Source organism: Struthio camelus, chromosome 4 (assembly GCF_040807025.1).
Source record: "Struthio camelus isolate bStrCam1 chromosome 4, bStrCam1.hap1, whole genome shotgun sequence".
In the NCBI taxonomy this organism is placed as follows: domain Eukaryota; kingdom Metazoa; phylum Chordata; class Aves; order Struthioniformes; family Struthionidae; genus Struthio; species Struthio camelus.
Window position 1 is genome coordinate 20,830,460 of NC_090945.1, and position 21,531 is coordinate 20,851,990.

At 38.9% G+C, this 21,531-nt stretch overlaps 1 protein-coding gene across 1 annotated transcript in view; it reads right to left on the minus strand.

Annotated features, from left to right (window-relative positions):
• The window catches only part of METTL14 (methyltransferase 14, N6-adenosine-methyltransferase non-catalytic subunit), a 48,534-nt gene that overhangs the window by 5,556 nt on the left and 21,447 nt on the right, over positions 1-21,531 (minus strand). The window contains exons 7-16 of the mRNA XM_068941746.1: positions 20,984-21,055; positions 13,959-17,060; positions 13,452-13,540; positions 12,634-12,721; positions 9,994-10,074; positions 9,509-9,596; positions 7,581-7,671; positions 6,102-6,243; positions 3,940-4,032; positions 2,539-2,655 (exon numbers count right to left, since the gene is read on the minus strand). Coding sequence (XP_068797847.1) covers positions 2,539-2,655; positions 3,940-4,032; positions 6,102-6,243; positions 7,581-7,671; positions 9,509-9,596; positions 9,994-10,074; positions 12,634-12,721; positions 13,452-13,540; positions 13,959-14,024 — 855 coding nt within the window. The 5' untranslated portion in view covers positions 14,025-17,060; positions 20,984-21,055. The remainder of the gene's footprint in view (positions 1-2,538; positions 2,656-3,939; positions 4,033-6,101; positions 6,244-7,580; positions 7,672-9,508; positions 9,597-9,993; positions 10,075-12,633; positions 12,722-13,451; positions 13,541-13,958; positions 17,061-20,983; positions 21,056-21,531) is intronic.

Sequence of the window (21,531 nt, forward strand, 5' to 3'; positions counted from 1 at the left end):
ACAGAAAGAGCATCAGCATTCTGATCCGAACATTATTCGTAAAAATAATTTTTAAAGTTCTCAGTAATAAAATAGCCAGCCAAAGTAAAACTGTTAATACAGGCATTTTTCAGATCGTACCTCTGTTACGAAAGTAGCCTTCGCCCCCAAATTCCTTTCTAGGACATACAACAGCATAAAAAGAAGTAAAATCACTATCAAAGTATCAATGTGGTCCGAGTCAGTTCTGCCAGCATTAAAAATGTTCTTTAAGTGTAACATGCACTGCTTTCCTTTCCCCTGCAACATTATGCATCAACGGAAGTGACTAGTATATAGGATCTATGAATGAGGAAACACCATAATTGGTACAGGATGAAACGAGGGTTCTACATACTGATTTCAGAGTTCTGTTTCTGGAAATACTATGCTCAAACGAGCAATTTTCCTTAGGTCATAAAACAATGATTTACTAAGCATCACCAGATGGCTCTAAGAAAGTTGCAGACGAGTACATAATCACTTCCAGATTTTTGGCAAGGCCTTTAAGAGTTAGTGAATAAATATGAAAGGCAGAAAAGGTGACTTATCAAATATACGTGCAGTTGATCAACTACACGTAAGTTACAGGGTTGTCAGACCTTTAATTTAGCTAAATAAAACACAGAACACTGCTAAGCAAATTATCCATCAGGCAAAGTCTAGTAAGTCTGCTCTTTAGAAGAACTACCCAAGAAGTTCTATTTTCGTAATTCATTGGTACCTTAGATACTATCACACAGGCACAGAGCACAAAGCCTCCTTCTAGAGAGATGCCTAAACTGAACATGGAAGATAACATTTGCTATTGTAATCACTGGTAAGTGCATCTTCTACAAAGGATGGAGCTCTCTATTAAGTCCAAATAAGCTAGTTCAATTTTCAGCATTCAGCATAAACAGTAACGACCCCAGGCCAACCTTTTTTCAGTGAACAGAAAATTCTCTAATACCAGAAAGCAAAACAATCCCCTTTTAATGAAGTTATGAAGTGCACAAAAAACCCAGCTGTATTAAAGATTTAACCACTTACTCATGAGCAAGGTGCACACATTTGCAATACTATATGAGATAAACATACAATATTCAGGTTTACAACAAATGTAACAAACTTTTAAACAAATTTTGGATTAACGTGAATGCAAATTAAAGAAAGATTCCCAATATCTTAAAGGGAAGTTTGAACTCCTAAAAACTGACAAATTTAAAGTGATTCATGAATGCGGAATGAGTCCTGGAATTAATGACCATTAAATTATTACATTATTATTATTAAATTATAATATGTAACACAAGATATATATCTAATAATTTAATATGTATAATATTTTAAATTATAACAATACGATTATTATTAAATTATTAAATTGTCAGCCAACTCTTTGTATTCCATCTAACTGCCACAGTTGCATTCACGTATGCCCCAAACAATTCTTTATTATTCCCATCTACTTTTTTCCAAGTGCATGAATAACATACCTTATGTCTTGTAAATCAGAACACTTTTCTCTCTGTACTTCCTTCAAAATACATTTCCTCTACAATACATCCCTAAGAAACTGCTTAATTTAAACCAAGCTGTTTCTGCTGCTGGTGCGTAACAGTCGTCTTCAGGAAGTCAGGAGACACCCACTGATCCAATGTCCCTAACAGCCTTCTATCCGGTTCAAGGTCTGTGCACATATCTGCACACGTGCGTTCAGAACCATTAGCTAGCCTTCCGGAGTGTTTTTTGGTGGTGTTTTTTGTTTTGTGTTTGTTTTTTGTTTGCCTGCTTTTTTAATTGCATCAGTTTCAAAGATTTATTTTGACGTCAAATTCAGGCAAATTCTACTGCCCATTTAGTCCCAATCAAAAGGGATTCCTGCCCTAAAAACATTACACTTCCAATACAGAAATAAGTTTATATGCTATAGAAGAGGTATCACTAATAGGCTAATTGCTTATTTACTGTTCACCCATAACTGAAACAATCCAGAAGGCAGTGTACAGTAATATTTTCTATTAAGGTTCCATTGCCATGCTCAGGATCCCCCCAACCCCATTCCAGCAGTCTACAAACCCTCTTCAGCTATCTGCATTTCAACGAGGCTTAAATGAATAGCACGTATGGAAGTTTAGAATACACATTTACTCAGCAGTGTTAAATGCAGATGATACTTCTATACTTCATCAAACTGAGTAAAGTCAAGGAAGGGACAGAGAAGGGACAGAGAAGGGACAGAGAAGGGACAGAGAAGGGACAGAGAAGGGACAGAGAAGGGACAGAGAAGGGACAGAGAAGGGACAGAGAAGGGACAGAGAAGGGACAGAGAAGGGACAGAGAAGGGACAGAGAAGTTCGTCATCTATCCAATGAGTATTTTTTTTTTTCCATACAAATACACTTTGCAGACGAGAACTTTGGAGCCCTGATGTCCATTTTCCTGAAAGCAGGTCACCAACTACCGTGGAGCATCTGGTGTTTGATTAGCAGAAAGGGACAAGGTGAGAACAGGGGAGAAATTGAGCCAAGCCTTTACCTTGGTCCTTTGGAAAACAGCCTTCGGGTCTAGAGTCTTGGTCTTTCCAGGATTGTTTTTATTGGTTTTAATCCAACAAATGTCCTCACATCTTCTGTAACCCCATTTGCGTAGACACTAAAATGTTACGGACACACAAAAATAAAGTCTGTACTATACCTGAAACTAAAATTAAAACCTGAGCAGTAAAATAGCTTTTTTGACTTTTCTTAAAACTTACCTGGAAGATAAACCTGTTACAGATGCATGACATATATCGATTTTACCAGCACGCCTCTGCTGTGTTTTGTCAAGCTTCCAAAAAAAATACAGCTTATGTGCACACTGACTTGTCTACACACCACTTTTAACACCTAATCACCACACAGATTCCTCCATAAAACTGTATACTCATTTTTACTATCTAATGACACTTAAAATTTAAATCGGAATCTATCTAACCAATAAAGTTATCAGCTGTCTTGGCCCTGTCTCCATTAATACCTGCACTCTGGTAGGGTTTCACACCAAATTGAAATACTAACAGAAAGCTGATGAAGAGCCAAAAGCCTCTGCAATCGTTTTGTGGCTTTCCCTAAGTCTTTCCCTAAGAACTTAAACATCCAGTTTTTAATCCTTAATTTCTGCTAGTGCAGTCTTGGAAAGCGAGGAAATTTGGCATTAAGGACTCAAGCTCATCTGGCTATCGCTATATTCAAGAACTGTCCAGCTATGCCTATGACCAATCAATTGTCCACAAGAGTACTTTAACCTACCTCAAAATAAGATGAGAAAGCAAACAGATTAGTAACCACATGTTGCCCTTTAACAAATACTATCTTGTTGTTTTAATAGGAAGCATTGGTCATCCTAAGAAATGAACGTTTCAGCGTAACAAGAGCACACTGGAAATTCTTACTTCACTGTTCCCAACACAAGCACCCTACCACAGTATATAGAAAGATTACTTTAGAACTCCAAGATTGTCTAGTGCAATAAAACACGATTTTATCACACTTCATAAAACTGCCGCACTTTCCTATCAGGAGGAAAGTTTCTGGATAAAACTATTAAGATCTCTGTATTAAAAAAAAAACCACACACACACACAGAGTGATGTAACCACACTAAATGCGGCACCTTGCTCCTTACAGCAACACGCATACAACAAAAATAAGACAGCAACACAGGTTTCTAGACACTACAGAGTATGCTTCCTCAAATAGTCACAGAGGATCATCTAGAAAATAACAGCATCTAAGCAGCCAATGTCAGATTACACCTACCAAAATTATATACCCTCTAGCAGAGTAACAAAACATCTCTCGGCATTCGTAGCCGAGAATTCTACACAGAGACAGTCAATGACAAAAATAAACTCTTAAGCCTGTCCCCGATTAATTTAATTAAACATTGTCTTACCACTCTGCCAAGGTCCAGACCCTCTCCTGAGCCACACCACAGAAACACAAATGACCTTGGGGCTGCAATCTCTTCAATTTCCAGCTTCATGATCTAAAAAATAAAAGAAAGTGTTTCTGAATGAAACACTGTGGGGAAGACACACATACAAAAACATCCTTATTCCTATTACTGTATAGGAAAGACTCTCTCCATTTCCTCTTTAGGGAAAAAGTTGTAAGACTTATTCAAGACAGTGGTTCAACACTGACAAATGAGTAACATTCAGAGTGAAATAACTTCAGATGCAAAGCATCTGTTACTCATTACAAGTTGAAGAGATTCATCTGTGACTTGGTTACACATCAAATCAAGCTTCATTCAGTGCCACTGTGAAAAAAAAAACAATGCAGCAGAATTCATTCTAAGACTGTACAGAACACTGAGTCTTCAGACTCCTTACTCAAACACTTCCAATTTTTCCTGTTAGGACAGAACATGTTCCCCCCCCCCCCCCCCCCCCGAGACAACACTGCCAAGCACTACTCTGGCGTGATGTAACGCAGCATGGCTAACATGGAAGTTAACTACAAATTCCTATCTATCTCTAACAGGTAGGTTACCTAATCTCTTATCAGAGGCATGAATTCACATTTAGAGATAGAATACATTTTACTTGTTCTCACGATTCTTTTGGTTGGCTCAGGCACTTCTGGAGCTATGTATTTGCAAGTTCCAGCTGAGCAGACAAGCTAAATCTAATTCAAAGTAACCCCTCCAAATTGCATAGAACAGAAATGAGGTAAGTCGCAGTAACAACTGCTTCAGTCTAATGATTTGCTCCTACTATTATGAATTAGCTGCTAACGCAGACATCATCCGACATACCTGTCAGATATGGTTTCTAAATAAAAGGTATTTATTAACTTCATACTCCCACTCATACTCCTGGATCTAAGAATTTATGACATGATTACTCTAGCACTTTTTTGATCACCTGAAAGAGATTGTCTATTTGTGGGGGGGGGGGAGGTGATAGATAGAACACAGACACGCAGAGCAAGGCTAGTTTATCATCATCCAACATTACTACTACAAGTTTTTATTCAATGCCTAAGTGCAGAATACTCTGCTAATACATGAGAAATACTACTCTGAGATCATTCTTGAAGGACAGAGCACCTGGGAAACCTGCTTTGTGTAGTCAATTTATTGTGCTTGATGACACCCAGCACTTCACAGGACATAGCCGCTAAACCTCATTTTGTTTTTCCAGAGTTGACTTATTCGAAAAGGTAAAGATATCGAATTGAGTCACTTGTCAATAGATTTTGATTTCTTCTTCACAAAAATCTACATGCGTCACTAGACGAAGAACTTAATTCTTTCTGTAACTCAGTTCTCCAAACATTTACTAGAATATAGTAATACAGAAGCACCAACTGTGATCTTGAAAAGATCACGTTTTCACATTAATATTTCCTTCTATTCCTCAAAAAGGGGTCAGAAATCAAGACAGCTTGAAAAAGCTTTGAGATGACCAAGCAGAAAGGAAAAATGTAAATATAAGAAAAATTCCACAAGAAAGAGGAATCTAGTCAGGCTTCTCAGGAGTAAAATTGGTTTGGTAGTTAAATTTCAATGCCTAATTAATACTTTGGAGAAAGAAGGTATGTCAGAGATGCATATTCATCTATGCTTTTGACTAAAGACCAAAGTATTAAAAAGTGTATCTTGGAAGCCTCTTCAAAAATTTCAAGAAATCAGAGAAAGTTTACAATGAATGAATTCCAAATTTCAAAAGCAGAAAAAACAAACGGGGGGGAAAAAAAAAAACACATACACAGAACTTGGAATAGTAGTAGGCTTTTGCCCTACCCCCATTTAAGTTTTTAGCAGGCTCAGGGAGAGAAAAGGGGTATACCTTAATTCATTAAATCTTAAAAAAAAAAAAAAAAAAAAAAAAAAAAAAAAACAAGCAAACAAAAAAACCCAACACTCTCATCACAAATGGTGCAGGCATAAAATATAAAACTAGGTTTCTATATGTGTAAGACTTCTGTTTTTGCATAACCCATTTTTCCCTAAACACATCCTATAAAGTATTTTGCTACCAAATTAAGTCCTCGAGCCAGTCATGTAGGTATGCGTATGATATCTTTCACAGTTAGAAAAAGACTTACATCATCCCAGGTCCAGCATTTTTCATTGGCAGTAATGCCAGTTTCTCTGTAGTATTCTTCCAGCGGTGGCTCCAGAAGAATCACATCAAATTTGGACTTCAGTTCCCTAATATCAAAAGCTTCCAAGTCTGCTTGTAAGTACCTATTTAAACAAAAGATGACAAATTACTTGGAGAAAGTATAATAGTTGTTTGAAAATTATACTCCACACAGCACTTGTGTACCCAGTTAAGAATAAGGTCTCCTGTGTAGTTTATATAGCTTAAATATACTAAATCCAGGGAAGACATATTAAGTAGCCTAAACAAGATACTAGCGAATTAGACTTAAAAGTCTTCCTTTCAAGAAACAATGTTTAAGATTCTTCTTTAGCAAGCAGGAAGCAGATATCCAGACAACATACTGTACAGCAATATCTAGTACAGAATCATTGGACTTTTTATACACCCACAGACTATAAGCAGAACACATCAACATTTAAGAAGAGAACAGTCAATGCCTGGCAAACAGACTTCTATTTTGCTTTGCCTAGGGAAAGTAGCTTATTTTTAGAATTGCCACTTACTATATATTGTTTAGGCTCAAAAGATTGAGCACTGGGAATGTAGTTATTTTCCACAAAGCAGAAACATGTTTCTCCCCTCTTATAGCCAAAGCATAACCCCTAACTCATTGATCTCATTAAATACTCATATGCACTCTTATACTTGGCATTCACATCTGCCTAGCAGTCACTGTTGTATCACTATCAAAAATGACTCCCCATAATACCTTTAGCCTTACTAAATTTGATTTGCAGAAAAAACTCCCTTCCTAACAGTGTGTCTGGAAGAGATTATTCCATAAGTGTATTTGATGTTATCAGAAGACAGCATTTGATAACTTTTTCACTTTTGTGCACTAACTACATTAAAAACTAGCCCCCCCCCCCCCCCCCCAAAACAGAAAACCCTATACAACTAAGTTCAAAATACAAGCTAAGTTTTGCAGTTTGTACCTCAATCTGGTTAATGGATCCTAAGATGAAAACTGAACATTATACAAAACGTTTCTGCAAGAATTATTCCAGGTCATATTAAGAGACCGATTTTTTTTTTTTGTTAAGGGTTTCCTTGTTATTGTAAACTGCAGGATATCATGAGACTCATGATCATTTCACATGTTTCTTTTGGTTCCCAGATTAAAGCTTGTAGCTCAGTCAGCTGACAGCTCGGTCTTAAAAACCAAAGCTTTGCATAGTATAAATAATCACACACTGGAAAGAAAATCTAGTTTGCATACTATATTAAACATCTAGATTAAGCTAGCTAAAATGAACAGATTTTATTCTTCTGAAGTTTCAATTAATTAATTTGTGTATACAAGCAAAAATAGAAAATGTAAATTCCGAACAGGTGCTAAAGATAAAGAGATTTGCAAAACAGACAGCTAACTTCAAACCAGTCTGGAGGAGAAAGGCATTTCCACAAGAACACTTACATGGGAGGAGTGTTAGATTTAGATATCAGCTCATCCTTCAATCTGATGAGCTCTCTAAGTTTTGGATATTCTTCAAACCTATCCGCTAAGCCTAAGAAGAAGAAAATATGAAGTTAACAACTACTCAGAGAGTAAGTCTTTATCAATTAAGAGCATTCTCCAGTACTCTGAATAGGCCCAATGTATACTCAGCCTCATTTCATTTTTGTTAGAACAGATCAACCCCTTCAAAGCACTTTCTTTGTTCAGCAGTTTACAAAAGCCTCCTGCCTCCATCCGGCATCCGTTAGTCGCTCTCTTACTTCAGTTCGTAATTCTGAACTCCCACCTCTAGCACTGCATCTAACCTTATTATCATCACAGTTGCTTGTGTATAATGAAAACAAGAGTTACATTCATTTTCCTCAAATACCTAACAAAAAAAAAAAATCCCATGTTTTTCTGACTTCCACTGCTGTGTTGCTTCCAACCAGTGCCAGAAGAACAAGATGGAGAAAGAGTCAAATACCCCTGACTAGCAGAAATAGAAGCCAATTATGGTCAGTATCTGACAGATACAAAAGAATTTTCAGAGAAAGATGACTTGCGTCGTTAAAAAGAAGGGCATTTCTCTTTCTCTCTTTCAACAGCAACACCAGAAAGAAACAACTGGGTATCACGGAACCACTACCACCACCCTGTTAAGATTGGTAGGGAGTTCAATTACACAGTAGCACCTACTTTTTGATCTTCACGCACATTTAATATTTAGCTAGCCAGTACGCAACTTCATGTACCTCATCTCTAATAAACCGTCTAGACTAACTGCTGCAGCCACATTCATTTCCACATCAACACTTCTTTCACAAGCTGACCAGCCCCTTGCCCGTTTTATACGGTAAAGAACTCGGAGTAAATAACATGGGCAAACGTTTACTCTCTTCATACTCATCTTATTTCAGAGACCAATGTATACACATTTCAGGTGCGTAACTGTGAGGCCAAGATGCTTTTAGATAAAGACATAACTGAGTCAAAATGTCAACGTTCTGATACTAAAGACCAGGATGCACTTTACAGACGCATTCACAAAACAGAAGAAAAGCTATTATTACCCCATTAGAGAGACACACAGAACCTCTTTGGGCTGGCACCTATGAACAGTCACCTGTCTCAGTTCTTACCCTGACAGTCTTAAACTTGATAAAAAACAAGCAGAATACATACTGCATAAAATTTTGAAGAGGGAGGTGTCCTGCTTTGTTTTAAACAAAATAGCTAGCTACTAGGAACCCATTTGGGAAGGCAGAACCAAGTAATACCTTAATTTTAGACACATTAAATTCAGGCCTAATAAAGTAAGATTTCAAGAACAAGTTCAGTGATGGCTGGGTGAAAGTAAAAATACAAAAATCAAGAAGTAACATCCTCTAAACTCAATAATAGCTTTGGCCTTCTAGTGAGTTGTCTGCACTTACATACTTAAGCTGGTAAGTATTACCTATATTGCCTACATACTTAAGTATTACCCACATTTTTACACACTACATGAGTTCTCAGAGGCAAAGCAGTCCAGGAAACAACTGAACTATACGTCAGTCATTTAAATTTCCACAGGTTTCAAGGTCTGTTCACTACACTCATCTGCCTTCTGGAACAAGAGCAGCTTAGTCTTGAAAACCTTTTCCGGCTTAAATACTTTCAAATAAAACCAAAGATAACCTTGGTAACACTCACCCTCTAACTGAATTAGTATACAGCATAACATTCATATAAATTTACACGTTGGTATGTACACACACACACAGAGACAAAACTATGGAGTGTATGTGCATAAGACAATGCATATCTACATCTTCCAATTACTGTGAGGAAGAAAGGAGGGGAAGAAAAAGCAGTGCAGTTGCATAAAACGAGGTACCTCCAATCTGTTACTGACTATGACATACCTACATCTCTGATGAAGTTCTGGGGTCTGTGTCCCGTATCCACAAAGTGCTGGCAGTAATCATTGTGTGGATTTAAGCTCTGAGTCCCCTAGAGAACGAAAGGAGTTGAGTGAGAGCAAAGGCGGAATATCTAGACACACATATACATTACTTCGGTTAGTCTGACACCCCACCCCACCCCAACATGCCTTTATAAGCTAAAAAAGGAGACAGTCATCGTATTTTTAGTTCCAAACCAGGCTCATCATTATTACGGCTCATTGTAGGTCAACCTAGAACAGACAGACTATTTATATAAACTTTTAAAATCAGATCAATATAAACATTAGTTACTGTCATATCTTTCACAGAAAAACTCCATACCTGCAAATCCCAGTTAAGAATTTCAGCCCTTAAGGTCATATTCCAAATATCATCAACTGCAGAAACAGTTTAACACAACTGCACAATCTTTGACCGGACTTCTCATTGCAGGCATAGCTTACCTTAAGAAAGGTACTTGAATCTTTGTAAATCTCTTCTTCATAGGGTAGGTTCTCTTCGTCCTGCTGTAGCTCTACTTCATCCTCGGGAATAAAGCAGATTTTATAGGTACGTAGGATCATGTTCTTTCTCTCCTATTATTCTACTTCTTAATGAAGGAAGACGTGAGCTGTCTACGAACATAAGCCTCCCCAAACAGCAGATCCTGAAAAGTTCCAACTCCACTTTTGGAGAGAAAAAGAAATATGCATCTGACCTGTTGCCAAAAAGGTTTCTCGCTCTCTCATCAGAGAGAGAGTTACTGAAGAAACAGCCTTACTCAAGTTATTTAGAAGAAAAAAATAATAATTTTTAAAAGAAAAATGAAGGAGCGTAAATAAGGAGTTCTTCCCTTTCCTGTTTCTCAAAAGGATATTCATTATCTCAGACGGTTAACACTACTAAAAATACACCATGAACATCAAACTGACATATGATAAATTGGGATGCTAAGAACTTTTTAACATCAGGGCTTATACAGCAAAGAATATCCCTCCTCCTCATTTAACAGCTCCATCTCATTCTATTTAATAACTTCCCTTTGTCAAATACAAAAGTTGACTACAAGTTTGGGTTTTTTTTTAGGTCTCAAAAAACACTTCTAATGCAACCTTGCAATTAACAGGGAGACATTACACATACAAAGCATTTCAGCTTTGCAACAAGCTTAAAAAAAAAAAAAGAAAAGAAAAAAACAAAGGTGTTAACATTAGCTCCTTAAATACAGTAATTATTTTTTAAATAATCAAGACACAAGGAAACGTCCGAGTCCTACAGATAAGAGTCAGCAGAACTTGGTCCAACTCAAGTCATCAGAATTTTTTTTCTATCTACCGGTAGCAGTGAAGATTTTGACTTCTGTTCAAACATACCAAAAACTGTGACCTTTTACTAAGAAAAGCCACTCTCCGCCCTAATTAAATAAGTTGTCCTTTATTTTCACGTCAACCTGATATTTACTGAGAATCCTCGCTATAACCACACACTTATTCTACCCTTAAAAAAGAAAAAACCGTCCACGTCAGAAGTTCCTCGAGGGCCCAGAGGATTAACGCACCTCATCTTATACTCTGAGAAGCTGCTCTCAGACTTGCTCTATCTAATGAAATAGTCAACCTCACCCTTTAGACTTCTTTCAAAACACCAACATAAGGCATTTAGGTGTCTTCAGCTCACTTTACTCTCCATTTGGAGCACTCAGAACCGACAGAAATCCTCCAGGATATCAAACTGCATTTGTTTAAAGGTTTCACACCCACATTCACGCGCTCCACCCCCAGAGAACTCAGGACATCACACTGCATCTCAGTAATTGCTATCTCATGTCTTCACACCAACCCATCTTCACCAGCAACTACTGCTAAATGCTCAGGCTCCAGCTAGAGCAGCTGAGGTGTGAGAATGCATTCATTTGCACAAGGGCACAAAACACAAGTTTTAAACCATTACGGAAAGATTAACTGAGCTCATCACCTAGAGCCAATCCTGCAAATCAAGAGTTTAGAGACCCATAACTTGCTTTCCGTCAAAATACTGACCTCTATTTTTCCTAAGAAAACTAATGCCCGACAGACTGGTAACGTTTGTCTGTAACACCAACGGTTAAGTCTATTATTACTTTTTCTAAGGCATATTAAAGAAAATCAAATCCAAGAAGGCTTAGTATCATAAGGAACTAGATTTTTAAGCCAGTTCCTATTACAAAACTAAACCTCAACAGACTTAAAGTACTAATGAAAGATTATATAAATAGTAAAACACTGTCCGTCCGGCTTTTTAAGTTCTTACCTCCTCGTCAACAGGGAATTAGCAGCTTCTACAGAAAACTGCCGCTAGCTCTGTTATAGCTGTTCTACTTGTAGGTTTCAAGTTTCTTATATCTATTCATCTGCTTGATTGAAGTCGATGCAAAATTTATATTATTAGTATATTTTTCAATTTCAACAACACAAGAAGAGTCTGGTCACTTCTAAGTCATTATAGCCTACCTCAGGGTAAGCCTTCTCCACGTTAAAGGGGAACACGTCAACGACAACAGTCACAGGCTCTGACAACTAACGTGCGTTCTTACACTTAGCAGGCAAACAGGAAGACATCCTCAGCTTTGCCATACCTCATCCTGTGGCCTGCCACTTTCCAAATGCAAGTCTTTCTTCTGATATGAAGAAATCTCGGTCAAGATTCTTTTTGTGTTCCCAAGCAGATACATACTTTACCACTTCACCCCACGCAAGCAGCAAGAGCACACTGGCACCCCCTTTGGCCACTAATGCTTTAACCTACTTTCTCCAAGGCACCACAAGCAAATGGGGCTTCCAGACACTGGGTTCTGGTGAACACAGAATCCAATGCACCTAAGCCACATCCAAAGAGAACCACTAGGAGTCCATGCCAGCTCTCTCAGCCCTCTCAGGGGAAGACATCAAGGAAGATTTTAAACTATCCATAAACACTAGATATGTATCCACATGTACGCACACACACATGTGTGCACATGTGTGCATGTGTATAGGTTTCCTAATCCAGAGGCTTTAAAATATGTCCCCCAGTGGCATACGAACACTGACAGAAATAAAGTCATAAACCTCTTTCTTTTTTCTTACCTTATATTCTTCAATCTCTTCTTCATCAGCTTCTCCCTCATCTGGATATTTGCGTTTTGCGTTTGGTGCAGATGTATCATAAGAAGCCCTATAAACATAGACAAAAAAATCCTCATATAAACCAGTTTCTCTCTCCACAGCTAGGAAAGAACGTTTTAGAAATCTCTCCTTATCCACCTCGACCACATGTTTCTGTCAAAGAAGTCTGACATCATTTTGAGACTTCTCATATAAATTGTTTCTCTCTCAGTATACTGGAGACAAGCATACCTTCCCAAAGATGAGGCTCCTGAAAACAGCTATCTCACTTTGCTTTTCTGTTTTAAGAAGTAAAGCTTATTTTAACTGAAGCAATATACTATCCAGAGTTACTCCAAAATTAAAATAGCAACTTTGTGCTGTTTTTCCAACTGGATGTTTCTACTGTTCCACGAGAACTTTTCAACCAGAGTGAACTACCCTGCAATTGGTCTTGCCAAAGGTTATAAAGGCGCTAGGACAAAGCAGACAGCATACCCTAAATTCACTGTTCTGTTTGCGCCACAGTAACTTTTTAACAAAGGAAGCGAGAGCTGGCCTTGATTTCCAAGCTGCGTATTTGCAAAGCATTCTTAGAAGTTACTGACAAAACCCTACTCATCCTAAGCTCAGACTGGAGTGACCAAAGCATTTTCTTGCACTAAACAGCAGCTTTTCACACCAACTGTACAATTTTACTTTTCCTTTTGAAAAAGTAATCTCATCCTCTTCCTCTTTTAAAGGTTTTTATTCCTAGTAATAAAACTAAAGCCTAACAGAAACTGCACGCTGATACAGACCTGCATGTTTCTCTTGTTTCAGCAATTTCCCGCTGGTCATCTTTACTGTTCAACACAGCACCAATACTGTCTGCGTTTTCAGCTCCTAACTGAAGGAAAAGCAAAATAAGTTCAAGCCAAGATCATCCGCTACTAAAACGCACAAAATCGAAAGCAAACCAACTCGCAAAGTGCCACTTTCCAAAGCTGAAACACTTTTCCACCAGCCTAGCCCTGCTGCAGGCTGGCTTACCGACCCCCGCAGAGGGCAGACACCGCATCCCCTGCCCCGCAGGCCCGCATCATCCGCCCGCACCCGAGGCTGGCGCCGGGCGGGCCCCAGCCGGGGCGAGCGCAGCGACCTCTCTGTCGCCCTAACGGCCAACGGCCGCGCCGCTACCGTTAACGGCACGGCTGCACCTGCGGCCGGCGCGCGCGCGCCTGCCTGCCTCCCCCCCCCAGCCCGCCTCCGCGCTGCCAGCGCGCCCGCGCGCCTGCCCCCCGCCCCCGGGCAGCCCCGCTCGCCACCTGCTGCGCCAGGAGCTGCCGCCGCAGCTTCTGCCGCTCGCGGATCTCCTGCAGGCGGCTGTTCATGGCCCAGCCACCGCGCCGGCCCAACGCCGCGCCGCCCGGCGCCCGCGCCCCGCGTCACTTCCGCCGCCCCTTCCCGCCGGGCGGGCGGCCCCGCGCAGCCCGCCGCCATGTTGGGCGCGCCCGGTGCCTGCGCGCTGCCTCCGCCTTTGCGCTCGGCCCCGCTTCGGGGTTCGAACAGCGGTTCTTAGACTGTCCCCCGTTTGTAGCGGCCGCCAGCGCCGAGCAGCCAGCTGCGTGGTGCCGCGGGAGATCGCGCAGGGGCTGCCTCCGCGGCGAGAGCGTGAGCCGTGAGCGCGGACCAGGAGGAGAAACGTCACGGTCGGGTTAAAAAGCTCAAGCCAGCGTCGAGGAAACTGGAAGCAACAAGCCGCCTCTAAAGCTGGGGATGCAGAGCCGCATCACGGAGCGATCAGACATCGCTGCATGCCTCCACTTGCTTTTCCTCAAGTCGACTCTGAGGGTTTATTTGATCCGCGCAAATGGTTGCGTAGAAGTTCCCGCTAGGTGACTGACTCTGTGTTTCCCCCAGGGAAAAGCTGCTGTGCTGCCTGGTTTTCGATAACATGAGGGCAATTATTAGCATTATTTTGATAATTTAAGAAGAAACGGGATTAAATGGTTTTCTAGTCGAACCTCAGGTAGTAGTACGTCACCACCAGCAGCGCAGCGTCAGCTTTCTAGAGCATGATCCCTCAAAACATGAGTGTGCTGCATTGCCACAGGGAGGCTAAAAAGGAATTACTCGGGAAAAATATTTTAGGAAAATCAACTGAAAGAGAACAATAATAAAAACATTTATTTTCTTTAAAACTGCTAAAATTAGTGTTTGAGAGCATCATTGTGATTGAGCTGATTTCCCGTATTAATGGACATACGGCATCTTGCAGTGGGTTCATTGTAAATGACCTAGTGATGAATTCTTGCATGATGCCCAACATCTAAGGGGAAACAAGATAACTTTAACATATAGATAGACTGATTCTGAACAGTAACATCTCCCACTGATTGAAAGCTGGTTTCTAGGCTTCTCGGGAGTCACTGAGCAGAAGAGTTGCCGCCCTTTTTTCAAATGTAGATGTTAAATTAGTTTTCACTCAACCATTAAGTTTCATCGCTTCCTTCAGGCAAACAACTGTGCAAAATCTTTGGAGAGGTATTTTTCAGCAAGATTCATTCTCTAAGATATTTCACGGCTGTGACAGTTTTAAGTCTTCGACGCTTCTCTCCTTAGTAAGTCCATTATGGCCAACTGCAATTTAACACATTTTCTTACCCAATTTAGTCATTCCTAACTTGATCTTTGTGTTCTGCTAGCAACTTTTCCAACAGTTTAGAGAGTTCTGGATTGAGGTAGCTTTGCAATATTTTTAAGGCATTTCTTCTCTGATTTCTGGTCTCTTTTCCTGCTCCTTTCCTTTCCCCCTCTCATCTTCTACTAGCTATCTTTGAATGTATATAATTTATATCATATGCTGATTTTCATTCCATCAGCAATTTGTACTGAAGCAAGAATGCGGACCCACAGGGGCAGACAGTCTCGATTCAAAAGTCCTGCAATAAAGTTCAGTTCTTAGTAAGGCGAACTTAAGTAAAAATAAAGAAACATTATAAATTATCTCAGCGTGTCTAATTAATGTTAATGTTTGCTTTCCTGAAATAGACCAATCTTTCCTAACATTGTCAGATCCAAACACGTGGACAGCAAGAGCTGAACAGTGACATTTAGTTCTCTATCAGACAGAACCTACGTGTTCCTCCACTGGTATCGTAGTGCCAGATACCATCCCACTGTTTTGTGATGCAAACCGTTATTCTCTTTATTACATGGTATATATTTCAACAAAATATGCAGGTCAAAACTAAAACTCGGAAAGATAAATGAAGACAAGGAGATTGGAGCAATGCAGACTAATACATACGGAAAATAATATTTTCAACTATTGACATTTCTTAGCATAGAACATCAGCAACGTGATGGGGCTTTTAAATGTTCAAAACTCAAAATACCAATAGATGATGTATTATCATTATAATAGGGAGTGTGTTATTACTTATACTGTCCTATCTACAGAAATGTTACAGAAGAAGAAATGCTAACCTCAAACTACTGTATGCTTGTTTGCTACTGTTGGCTGTAATGAATACAGTAGAAGTCCCTGCACAGTAACAAAATCACTTCCTCCCGCATGTGATATGATGAGGTTTGTGCAAGCCCGCGCTCTGTTTTTAGAACTGGTTGCTAAGACAAGCTAATCTTAACAAACACTAATGGCTATGAAAGATATTATGCTACATACATACACTGTTTCAAAATAAAAAGTATTTTTGCAGAATGCTCCTTCCCTTTCTTCTCTGTGTATGCTGTGGTTTTGGCAGTCTGGCGTCATTTACTTTCTGCTAGGATAAATATCAGGCCAAATTCTGCCCGTCTGGAGTGAAGAAGAGCTATACATATGTATATACCATGCCATAATCCAATCTATGGATTTGGGTTTGATCACTGATGCTGGAGTATTTTATTTATATCATGCATGATTTTCTGTGTCCTTGTCAGGGAATCATCACAAAAGGGTTGTGAGGGACCTCTAGAGCTCATCTAATCTATTCTCATATCCCAAGCCAAGATTTGCTTTACTGATATCATCCCTGACGTGTTTGTCAAACCTACAAACATGCAGAGCTGGAAATGCATCAGCCTCCGCAGGGAATCCACACCAGAGTTTCTGGGTTCTTACATTTAGATTTTTTTTCCTAGTGTCCAGTCTAAATATTTGTTGCTGCAATTTACAATCATTACTTCAAATGGACAGAAAGAAATACATTTCATAGTGCTCACCACCAACATGCAGAAGTTTATTTGTATCCTCTACGCAAGAGTCCTTTATGTCCTGGAAAAACTTTCTTCTCGCTCTGCTGCTCTGTAGACTAAGACTGTGATCCTTCTCCTGCCTGGAACAGCATCTAATTGAGTCAGATCTTTCTTGAATGGCAGTTCCCCAAACTAGGCATTGAGCTGCAGATGAAGCCTTGCTAATGCTGTGTGAAATACAAACATTATTTAGTATGTGTTGCAGGCTACAGACCAGTTCAAGGATCTCAGTGCAGTTTTTCTCTTTTTTTGCAAATGATGACTTTGTTAAATTGCATTCGACTCTGATCCGTTATCCTGATTTTTTCCTTCAGATTTATCTAACCAATTGTTTTCTCATCCTGTTTCTGTTTAACTGATTACTCCTACCTAAGTACATAACCTTTCTCTTTGCTTTATTGATCTGTTCTATTATTTCTAATCATCTCTATTGTTAAGATAATTTTGAATGCTAATCATGTCCTCCAGCATTCTTACATCTATTTCCAGCTTCAAATAGTTGTCTGCAAATACAGTCAGCAGACTTTCTGTTTCACTTTGTTTAACCATTTATACCATTGGAAAATAGTAATAAAACGCAACCGAATAACAGTTGTTCACACCCATTTGGCACTTGTGTTATATTGCCATATATTCAGGTCTAGTCTGCTAGACTATTTAGACTATTTAGCAAAACTATTTAGCAAAACTAAAACTAAACTTCTATTTAGCAAAAACTGCTATCTTAGTATGTGTCAGTATAAATGACTTTAAAAGTTATGGAGAATTAGGCCCAAGCAGTTTAATCTCACTGTTCTCTCACCTTAATTATTCTTCCCGTTGCAAATTTCAAACTAAATTATTCCCAATTATATGCTCTATGAATTACTAAGTTAAGAACACTGAATGCACCAAGTGGATGAAATGAAGAGAATTTTGCCTTTTAACTCAAATCAGACGAATGGAAAATGGACACAATGAACAAATCACAGGCACTACTTAGTGCATGTCCCTTTCCCCATGCTTTTAGTCAAGTACATAGACCTCTCTAAAAAAATTTTTAAAAGTTAGGAACCTCATTTTGGGGGCCCATTTTGAATAAGAGACAGTCGCTACAACACCCGTTGACTGTGGCTGTGTGTGCTTTTCTACCTCTGCCTTAGGCTGTGTCCCTGTAAGATGGCAAATCTGATTTAATGTGCATATTGTGAAAGTACAAGAAGCATGAATCTATACATACTCACTGTAGTAGTTCAAATTTTGTTTTACAATCGTGTAGAAGTATCTTAGTCCTGGCAGAGTTTATATTAGGCCCAAGTACTGTTTGTCCTCAGTAAGCCAGAATACAGGCAACATAGAGTCCTCATAAACACAGCATCACACGGTTCGGATAATTTGACAGACAGACGTGTGCTGCGTTTTCACACTTCATCCAGAACAAATTTGGCTGCCACTTGATCCAGTATTGTAGCGATCCTTCGTAAAGGACACGAAGCCTTGATGTTGCATGTTGGTGACAGCATGAGAGCTGGTGCCTCTGGACTAACTGATCGTAGCCTCCTTACTAATTTGGAGAGGACTTTTGAAATGAATTTCAAAAGAGATCATTTCATGTCTTTGCTTTTGCATGGTGCTGTATTTCATTCCACTTTGTCAGTGAAAGTAAGTAGTTTACACACAAATGTTCAAAAAGTATAAAAATATTTCTAAGTCCCCTACTTCGAATAATCTCATGTACTCTCTGAAATAATCTGATGAAAATATTGTTCTGGCTTCTTCAAGCTGCATCCAGCGCTGCTGGAAGAACAGCACTACTGGAGTAGCAGTAGTAGTGTAGTAGTATTTGGAGTAGTTTCTCAAAATGTAGAGAAGCTTTTTGAAGCTTTTTGAACTTTGCTGAAAAATGTGGGTGGGTCAAATGAGTATTTTAAGAACTTGCAGTGAACTTGCCAAATTGCTAGGAATGAAAATGATCCTCATTTTTTTAAATTCCTCCAATCAAGATACTTTATTCTACACATTTCACAGATTACTACAAGTATAGAATATATTTTTAATTCAAAACATCCTACGTACAAAGCAATTTCAGATTATTAATATAGTAGGTTTTGTTTTACCTGACTTTACTTTGAAAATGAAATTGTTTCACTTTCAATTACTAATGTTAATTTTTTAATAAATTAAAAGCAAAAGCCCTCCTGTTTCATTTTTACCAACTAAAACTAAAATGAAAAATAGGTTATTCTGAAAGCGGTACAATGGAGCAGACTTTTTTCCTTCCTGCGCAGGACTACAGGGATTTTCCAGCTAGCAGTTTCTGCTGACTGCTCTTTTAATGTTAACTATGTGCAGGTTTATCACTGTGCCACTGAAGCTCCGTACGCTAACATTTGTAAAATACGCTTTTGCTCATGCAGTAACCAGACAGACCTTTATTTCTAAGCATCTTGTGTGACAGAAAGAAACTCCACAGTCCCTTCTTTTCCTTGTCTTCATTTCCATACCAAAAGGTAGGCCTTTCTATTTGGGGGGAAAAAAACTGTAGAATGTTTTCTTTTGCTACCTGCTTTCTTTGCTGCCTGTTCCAGAAACTAAATAGTGACTTGCCCATATGCTCTACGTAAACCATACACAGCAGTGAAACTCAGAAAAGAATTTGCTCTATAATTCCTAGACAGTCTGAGCACTGCAACTCTGGTTAGGACACACATAGCTGGTTACTGTAAGGTCCCAGCTCACATGATCCTTTCCTCTATTAAGAGTTCCATTGAAGTCATTGGGACTATTCACGCAGAACAGAGTGCAATACTCTTACATATGAATAATGTTAGCACAATCTGCCCCTCAGTCATCTTCATCACAGTAGCGTCTTGTATTTTAACTGCAACTACAACGACTGGTAGCTTGGTATCTCTCACTATGAAGATTGAAGCGCTAGACATATGCGATTTCAAAGAGATGCTACCTTACACACTACAGTCAGACATAGCTTGCCAACAGTTACATCCGTATTTTAGTAAGTAGATTACCACATTATTTCTTTTGACAAATTTAGTGATTTATGGCAATTAATTCACAAGCTTCCTTCTAAAATGGTGAGAAAATGTTAACTAAAAAAGGCCCCTGAGCCCCTAAGTCCCATGTCAGTTGGAGATCAAATATTACTGGCTCCTCACCATGTTCGGAGACTGTGTTAAAATACGACTAGCATTTTAACTGAAATAGCTGTATATATGCCTCAAAAAGCCTTGTGTTGCAACCAGATGGATGTGGCATTGCATCTAGACCTCTCTTTATTGCCTTCTCATTTTAAAAACACTGCCCCACAATTAGCCTGTAGCGAGGCAGGAGCAAATCTGGAGTAACTGTAGGAACTTCAGTGGAGTTATCTGTTGTAACCCTGAGCAGAACATGATCCATTCCCCTCAAGGGCAGTATAAACCTAATTACCTTACATCTGCTGGCTTTATTATTACAATTCAAAGTGTTAAAGAAGTGCGAATTTGTTATGCTTTGAATAACAAAGAAGCATATTTCTATACACCTCAGTGCTCACTAACTCTCAGACTTAACTCCATCAGCACTGAGATGAGAAAACGTTTCATGTATCTTCTGCTTTCTCCCTCAGTTCCTCACACAAGACATTAAAATTATATTGCCAGTTTTATCCTACGGGCAGAAATTGTGTCCTGTCATGATTACAGAACAATCCTATACATGTTCTGGTTTAAAATACTGTGTCTGTGCTCATTCTATGTGATTATGCTACCATGACTTTTTTTTCAGAGTTGTTTTGTTTTTACTAAATTGCAGTAAAAGTGAATAGATAAACCTACTATACAGAATATTACAATACATAATAGCTTTGTATGGTGAAAAACTTGTGTCTGAAGTCTTTGCACTCCAGAAAACTCATCCTTATCCAGTACCTCATATACTCAGTACTTTTCCTTTTAAAATTTGTTTTCAATATGATCTAATGTTTTCCTGGATACCTCCATAACTGATTATGATGCAGTAGTTTGCATCAGCATATTATTTGTGCAGAACATTTTTAAACATATTCCTGAATTTGTTATTTATCTTCCTTCCCAGTGTTTCATTTACTTACATGCTTTCCAGAGCTATTAGGTTGCTTTTTACTTTTCTTGGGTTCTGGGAAATTCGTTTCAGAAAGGAAAACCTATGTATACAGAAAAAAAAAAGCACAAACATGGACTTCTCATGATCCAAATTGCAGCTCCACCTCCTACAGCTCCAAACGGAGGTTACTTATTTGATCCCTAAGGGCCAAACAAAGGTTCTGTCCAAGACCTTCTTCCAAATTAGGACAATTCTCATACTAAAAATAATCCGAGGTTTTGTGATTTTACAACTATCAAACTTATCGATACTTTAATTAATGTAACATGGGGAATCAGTCTAGTAGGATTTAGACAGACACTATCAGAATGTATTAGAGAACGTGAAAAGTAACAATGTTTAGAAGTCTAATCTATAAAAGGTAGTGTGCATAGTAATATGGTGTTTATTTTATTCACAGAAGTAAATGATGGGCTGAGCTGATCAATTTAAAAGCAAGAGAAGTCACTGGGTATCTTTTGTATCACTACGAATACAAAAATCCATGGCTTTTCATAATCCAATGGGTTTAATTTT